Source organism: Camelina sativa, chromosome 7 (genome assembly GCF_000633955.1).
Source record: "Camelina sativa cultivar DH55 chromosome 7, Cs, whole genome shotgun sequence".
Lineage (NCBI taxonomy): Eukaryota > Viridiplantae > Streptophyta > Magnoliopsida > Brassicales > Brassicaceae > Camelina > Camelina sativa.
In genome coordinates, this window is record NC_025691.1 from 26657942 (window position 1) to 26664594 (window position 6653).

The 6653-nt window shown below is 37.0% G+C and overlaps 4 protein-coding genes across 6 annotated transcripts in view; all 4 read left to right on the plus strand.

Moving 5' to 3' along the window:
• LOC104702766 (DNA oxidative demethylase ALKBH2-like) lies at nucleotides 424-2237 on the plus strand. Of its 3 annotated transcripts, none has more exons than XM_019227926.1 (7): nucleotides 424-496; nucleotides 568-647; nucleotides 791-902; nucleotides 1018-1236; nucleotides 1328-1444; nucleotides 1530-1722; nucleotides 1829-2237. In XM_019227926.1, the coding sequence occupies exons 1-7, from the start codon at nucleotides 461-463 to the stop codon at nucleotides 2029-2031; spliced, it is 960 nt and encodes a 319-aa protein (XP_019083471.1). In that variant the 5' UTR covers nucleotides 424-460; the 3' UTR covers nucleotides 2032-2237. The 3 variants fall into 3 exon arrangements, with proteins under 3 accessions (XP_019083471.1, XP_019083473.1, XP_019083474.1); XM_019227928.1 differs by having other exon boundaries at nucleotides 1841-2237; XM_019227929.1 differs by having other exon boundaries at nucleotides 809-902.
• LOC104704967 (putative FBD-associated F-box protein At5g53640) lies at nucleotides 2448-3268 on the plus strand. Its single transcript, XM_010420962.1, has 2 exons — nucleotides 2448-2927; nucleotides 3053-3268. Exons 1-2 carry the CDS (start codon nucleotides 2448-2450, stop codon nucleotides 3266-3268), a joined length of 696 nt encoding a protein of 231 aa, XP_010419264.1.
• LOC104702765 (putative FBD-associated F-box protein At5g53635) lies at nucleotides 3279-4291 on the plus strand. The gene is made up of 3 exons (XM_010418681.2): nucleotides 3279-3462; nucleotides 3543-3689; nucleotides 3794-4291. Exons 1-3 carry the CDS (start codon nucleotides 3430-3432, stop codon nucleotides 4085-4087), a joined length of 474 nt encoding a protein of 157 aa, XP_010416983.1. The 5' UTR covers nucleotides 3279-3429; the 3' UTR covers nucleotides 4088-4291.
• LOC104702768 overlaps nucleotides 5324-6653 on the plus strand; it is a 2097-nt gene continuing 767 nt past the window's right edge. Inside the window, exons 1-4 of the mRNA XM_010418686.1 lie at nucleotides 5324-5506; nucleotides 5620-5696; nucleotides 5841-5964; nucleotides 6050-6349. Coding sequence (XP_010416988.1) covers nucleotides 5369-5506; nucleotides 5620-5696; nucleotides 5841-5964; nucleotides 6050-6349 — 639 coding nt within the window. The 5' untranslated portion in view covers nucleotides 5324-5368. The remainder of the gene's footprint in view (nucleotides 5507-5619; nucleotides 5697-5840; nucleotides 5965-6049; nucleotides 6350-6653) is intronic.

Below are 6653 nucleotides of genomic sequence, written 5' to 3' on the forward strand. Positions count from 1 at the left end.
AAAATTTTAAAAAAGTTATAATTTTGTAGAATTAAGTAAATTAGCCACCAAACCCTTTATGAATCCAAATATACTCCCGGTGACATCATCAATATATTTTTGTTTGTTTTTTTAATACACTATTAGATAATTTCAATATTTACCAATTTATAAAATTATTTTATTATAACAAACGTATTGAAAATATATAATTCTTAAGTAAAGTAGTCAATTGAAACCAAAAATAATACTAACATTGTAATAATTAATTTTTGTGTTTGTGATATTTTGAAAAAAAAAATATTTCTCGAGAAAATTAAAAGAATAAACGTTAGAAACAAATCCCCATGACGTATATCGGTTTGTTCAACTAATAAAACCGGTGGGAATATAAATATATATCAGCATTTCCGGTTTAGTTCGATTTTATATCTTTTCCGGTTACCGTTTTCGTTTTAGAATCAGAAAAAATTAAAGAGTAATGGAGGAGGATTACGTCTCAACCGCCGCTAACAAGGTTCGTTTTCCGGCGATTGACTCATCGGTTTTGATTATGTTTTTGTTCTGATTTTATCCATTTTTGTTCAGCCGTCCGATGGAACCGGCAAGTTTCTTGGTGGCGGTCAAATCACGGCCAACGAGGAAGCTGAATCGCTTAATGAGACGAAGTAACAAATTTCTATGTTTAATCTAAGATTTATTGGATTGGGAAAGAAGCAATTTTTTTACTCGTTAAAAAGTCCGATTTTATCTGATTAAGTGTGATTTTTTTTTTACTGATTAGAAATGGTTTCAAGTCTCTATCTTTCAGTTTCAATGTTTCTTACAGGAAGAACTCTTCAGGGCACAAGCTTAAAGAAGAAGTGACTTGTAAAGATAATTCAAATTACAAGACAGGACTCCACCATTACCATCAAGATCAGGTTCATCTTCTTAACCATTACTCCCAATTGAAAACCCTTTAAATTTATACACTTCGAGATTATCTCAATATATATGAGCTTTAACACATGGTGTTGTGTGTGGTTTGATGTGTAGCGGAGGATGAGTTTGACATCCATTGTGGCGGTGGAGTCTCCTACTTCATCTAGTGACGCTCCCATTAGGAGAACCATTGATCTTGGCCATGGAAGCGACCTCATATACATTCAGAGGTTTCTTCCCTTTCAACAATCTTGGACTTTCTGTGATTATCTCGACAACCATATCCCTTGGACCAGGCCCACCATTCGTGTCTTTGGCCGGTCTTGCCTTCAGGTTTTTCCCACTTCACATGATCCTGCTCAATCGTATCTGTGTATAGTTTATGTTTGTGGCCTTCTAATCCATATGCATTTGCCACCTGTAGCCGAGAGATACTTGTTATGTTGCAAGTAGCGGATTGACTGCGCTGGTGTACAGTGGATATCAACCTAATGCTTATTCGTGGGATGAGTTCCCACCTCTCAAGGAGATTCTGGATGCTGTAAGATTGAAAGCCCCTGTGTTTATGTCCTCTGTGTGTTCTAGTGGTTGTTTGAAACTAAAACGTTTCTCTTTTGTTATGTCAGATTTACAAAGCGCTTCCTGGTAGCAGATTCAACAGCTTGCTGTTAAATAGGTACAAAGGTGCCAGTGACTATGTTTCTTGGCATGCAGATGATGAAAAGATTTATGGTCCAACTCCTGAAATTGCTTCAGTCTCGTTTGGATGCGAACGTGATTTTGTCTTGAAGAAAAAGAAACACGAAGAATCTTCAGGAGGTAAATAATGGGACGGACCTTTTGAGTCAGGACATCAAACAGAGTGTTTTCCTGCAAAACCAGGATCAGACATTTGTTTTTGTTTGTTTGATGTGTGAATCTGCAGAGAATACAACAGGGGACGGTGGACCGGCATTGAAGAGGTTGAAGAAAAGCAGCAGGGAGAATCATCAACAAAGTTTGACATTGAAGCATGGATCGTTGCTAGTGATGAGGGGATACACTCAAAGGGACTGGATTCATTCTGTGCCAAAGCGTGCAAAGGCAGAGGGCACTCGTATCAACCTCACCTTCAGGCTTGTTTTGTAATCCGAGGCCATCATAGACAAGAATGTGGGCTTGATTTTGTTGATCTCCATTGACATTGACTAGGCTTCTCTTATTAATTACATTATGTATAAAAACACTAATCGCCTAATTGGTGTAGACATTATTTCAAGAAGCTTTACTAAACCGAAATGTTTTGGATTAAACCATTGGTTCGGGTTGGACAAAACCTAGTTGGTCTTCTTTGACTCCCATGATCTCTCCCCGGCCCTATTTAAAAAGGTTTCACTTCCAATCTTTTTAATTGGACGACTTTGATTAAGGTTAGGTTAAGTTAAGTCGAAAGAAGACCAACTAGTGATTGTTTGAAACTAAAACGTTTCTCTTTTGTTATGTCAGATTTACAAAGCGCTTCCTGGTAGCAAGCAGATTCAACAGATTGCTGTGAAATAGGTACAATGGTGCCAGCGACTATGTTTCTTGGCATGCAGATGATGAAAAGAGTTATGGTCCAACTCCCGAAATTGCTTCGGTTTCGTTTGGATGAATTGTTTGTTTCTCTGAAACTTGTGTTATACAGTAGAAGAAAGGGTATGAAGGAAGATAGAATAAGCCAATTACCAGATGATTTGATCTGTCAGATACTTTCTCATCTTCCCACTAAGGATGCTGTTAGGACAAGTGTGTTGTCCACCAGATGGACAAATCTCTGGCTTTGGCTTCCTCGTTTGGAATTGTCATTTGTGGGAATCAGAAACCGCACTCCCTTGAGTTTCGCTAACAGGTTTTTCGATTCCAATAGGGTTTCATGCATAGACAAGCTAGAGTTAATTGTTACCGATGTATATTCAGACATAGTAGACGGTGCCTCTTATCTTACGTCATGGATTGATGCTGCAGTTAAGCGTAGGATCCAACATCTAGATGTCAAGTGCCATGTATATAAAATATATCGTTATGAGATCCCCTTGAGCCTTTATATTTGTGACACACTGGTATCCTTGAAACTTGATAAGGTGGCATGGGGGCTAGTGCTGAGTTTGTTTCCTTTCCTTGTTTGAAGGCTATGCATTTACACAACAATGAGTTTCCTAATGAAGCCGCTTTCGAGGCACTTGTCTCATGTTGTTCTGTCTTAGAAGAGTTAGAGATTACCGGAACTGGGGATCTTCCAAACGTACATAGGGTGCAATCTCAGTCACTGAAGCGGCTCACTATCATACGATTACCTACTATAGAGTTTGATTATGTTCCTGAACTTGCCATTGATGTGGTTTGAAAATCTTTGATTTAGTAGCAAATATCATTATAACAAACATTCTGGAGTCCACTGCCAAGTTGGATATTAATCTCAGCTTTGGTTTGGAGGGTTCTGACGAAGAAAGCGTTTCATACAAGAGAAGTAACATCCGCAGTTTTCTGTCCAAGATCTCGAGGGTCATGGATATGACGATATCTGCAGACACTTTCAAGGTTTATATGTGAATTAGACATGCACATTTAATACAATGATGAAAAGTTTCTAACCCACTATATGTTATGTCTGGTTACAGGTCATTCATCAGTACTCAAAATTAGAACCGCTGCCTCAATTTGGTTACATGTCACGCCTGTGCCTCGATAGTCTCCATGCATCCGAACTGAAATGGTTGACAACAACATTTCTTGAGAGTTGCCCAAATCTGAAATCTCTCGTTTTGGTGATTAAATTTTTTTGTTGAACCCTATGATATTTTTCTCATGTCTATGAAGTTAGTTTCTGCTATATCATTTGACTATGTTTTCTCCTTTCCTTTTTCCTCAGGCACCATGGGATTATGAAACTGATCTGCGCTCTGAGGAGATGAATCAGATCAGTTTGTCATCTGTGCCCAAGTGTTTGCTATCATCTTTAGAATCTGTTCATTTAAAATTCTCATTCCTAGCCGAAGGATATGCTGTAGCATTTAAGCTAGGGAAGTACTTCCTAGAGAATTCGGTAGTCCTCAAGAAGCTCAATTTGCATTTGTTAAATCATCCAAGAAGAGATGACATCTTCGAGGAATTCCTCAGATTCCCTAGAGGCTCTACCGAATGTGAGGTCGTCGTTGTCCTTTGATTGGTAGATGATTAGAGGTTTTACGATTTTTGTGTAGAGATAACGCGAATATGAGTAGTAGTTTCATGGTTGGTTTGGCTTTTCAGATGATAGTGATATTAACTAGCGTTGTTATTTTCCTCATTGGTTTCTGAATTTCATATGACCTTAGTTAATTGTTTTACGGATTCGTCAATCCCATCTGGCTAGACCCATTTTCTCATGCATGTTTGTTCCCTTTCTCCCTCATTCTGTGTAGGAAACTATTTTTGTGAAGATTCAATCTAATTGCTCACGTGAATTTACTTAGTTCACGGTTTGATTTTAACCGCTTCGTCTAGAGAGTACTCAAAGAGTAACAGAGCATAGACGCATGATACACGAAAAAGTCTAGTGATCAAGCAGAGTGTTAAGTTAAAGAACAAAACTAGTTAACTTAAAGTTATAATCCTATGTACAAATATATAAAACGAATTAATAGTTTTATTTTATATTTATACTGTTACTAAATCTATTGCAGTTCATAAAATAATGTAAACATCTCGAAAAGAGAATTATGACAATTCATCTTAGAAATTTCCAAATTAATTTTGTCGTTCGTGTAATATGATTATGTAACGTATTTCTTTTAACCAAAAGAAAGAAAAAAACAAAAAAAAAACTGTTTAGTATTTTGGATAGCTTTGATTTGAATATTGATGATGTAAACTTTGTTTCTAAAAGCAGTGTTTAAGAAAAGCGGTCTAGGCAGCCGTCTAGGCGTTAAGCACTCAGCAGATGCCTATATGACCGCCTGAACCACTTAAAATTACATAAATTTTATTTTAATATTTATTTTTGATTTTTAACTACATATAATAAAAATTATTAAGTTTTATATTTGTATTCGTAACTATAAACATTTATATGTTGTTAATATAACTTAAATAAATATATTTTTCTTACTTTTTTTATAATTTATATTTTTTTTTATTTTCTAACAGATATCTTTATATATTTTTATATATTTAATGTTTTATGTTGTAAACGCCTAAACCGCTTAAAAACCGTCTAGACCTGACTAAGCGCTTTAGGCGCTAGGCGTTGGGTCACCTTGAATACTGTTTAAAAGTAATCTAAAGATAGACGTTACAACGAAAAAAAACAAAAGCAACGTCCACTAAAATTTTAAATAAAATTATTTGACAGAACATAAAGCGAATAAGAGAAAAAAAAAAAAAAAAAAAACTTTTCTCACTCCCAAACGATATTTTCAGTTTTTAGAATTGTGAAACTTTTATTTTTTTTGATCAAAAGAGTGGAATGAGAGAGAGAGTTATGGAGGAGGAGAAGAACAACGTCACGGCGTTAAGCGATCCGCATCATTCCACCGCCGATCTTCTTTCTTGGTCTGAGATCCGCCGTCCCGATTATTCCACCGCCGCTAACCGCTCTAACCAGGTTTGTTTTCCGGCGATAACTCATCGTTTCCGTGTGATTCCATTTCGGTTTATGTTCCGACGAGTGCGATTTCGTTCTGATTTATCCCAATTTGTGTGTTTTTTTGTTTACAGCCGTCTGATGGAATGAGCGAGGTGCTTGGCGGCGGCGGTCAGATCACCAACTCGGAATCCGAATCGCTTAATAAAAAGTAATCGGTTTCTATGTTTCTTCTCGATTTTGTTAAAATTTTTATCAGATTTGCTTAATTTAGGGTTTTTGGTTTGATTAGTTTGATGAAATTAGGGTTTCCGAATGTGAAATTTTGAATTTAGGAAAATGGTTTGCTGTTTAGTGTTTCGTATAGGAAGAACTGTTCTGGGCATAAGCTTAAAGAGATGACTGGTAGTGACATATTCTCTGATAATGGTAAAGATGATCCAAATCACCAAACAAGAATCCATTACCATCAGGATCAGGTATTATATGTAAACATTTTTAAGGATTCAGTTGATGGTAAATGGGGAACGATGTTTTTATGTGATGGTTTTACTGGTTTTGTAGCAAAGCCAGATATCTTTCAGCGGTGATGAGAATGTGACTCCTAAGAAACCAGCTACTTTAAACGAGGCTGCAAAGCAAAAGGAGCTGAGCAGGACCGTTGAAACGGAAGCGGATTCAAAGAGCAAGAAGAAGCAGATATCGAACACCAAGAGTAAAGCTATGAGAGGTCATGATATCTTTGCATCTCCTGAGAGCCAACCTCGCCGCTTGGTAGCTGCAACACAATCAGAAGTTAAAGGAAATAAGAACACGGAGGAATCTGCACCGAGGAGCTCGCGTGCATCTGTCAAAGTCTCTACTGTAAGTAGTATCCTTGAATCCTTGTGTACTGTGGTGGTAATATTAGTTAGGATGGCTTGAAAAACTGACCTGATTCATATTTTTTTTTTGTTAACAGGGGCAAAGCGGCAACAGGATGTTTAGTGAAGAACATGTTGTGAAGTCATCAAGGAAGATACATAACCAGAAGTTTCAAGAACTGACAAGCAATGGTATCTTCAAATCTGATAAAATCCCTCCTGGTTATTCTGAGAAGATGCAAAGCTCAGCTAAGAAACGGGAAATGAGCGGCCACAATATATTTGCAGACGGGAAGTCGGAATAT

Bases quoted from the DNA above. Each gene is read 5' to 3' on its own strand.
- LOC104702766 (XM_019227926.1), top strand. From the start codon at position 461: ATGGAGGAGGATTACGTCTCAACCGCCGCTAACAAG. The intron at 497-567 runs GTTCGTTTTCCG...ATTTTTGTTCAG, and splicing joins TCTCAACCGCCGCTAACAAG to CCGTCCGATGGAACCGGCAA. The intron at 1,723-1,828 runs GTAAATAATGGG...GTGAATCTGCAG, and splicing joins ACACGAAGAATCTTCAGGAG to AGAATACAACAGGGGACGGT.
- LOC104702765 (XM_010418681.2), top strand. From the start codon at position 3,430: ATGGATATGACGATATCTGCAGACACTTTCAAG. The intron at 3,463-3,542 runs GTTTATATGTGA...GTCTGGTTACAG, and splicing joins TATCTGCAGACACTTTCAAG to GTCATTCATCAGTACTCAAA. The intron at 3,690-3,793 runs GTGATTAAATTT...CTTTTTCCTCAG, and splicing joins ATCTGAAATCTCTCGTTTTG to GCACCATGGGATTATGAAAC.
- LOC104704967 (XM_010420962.1), top strand. From the start codon at position 2,448: ATGGTGCCAGCGACTATGTTTCTTGGCATGCAGATGATGAAAAGAGTT. The intron at 2,928-3,052 runs GTATATAAAATA...CCTTGTTTGAAG, and splicing joins ATCTAGATGTCAAGTGCCAT to GCTATGCATTTACACAACAA.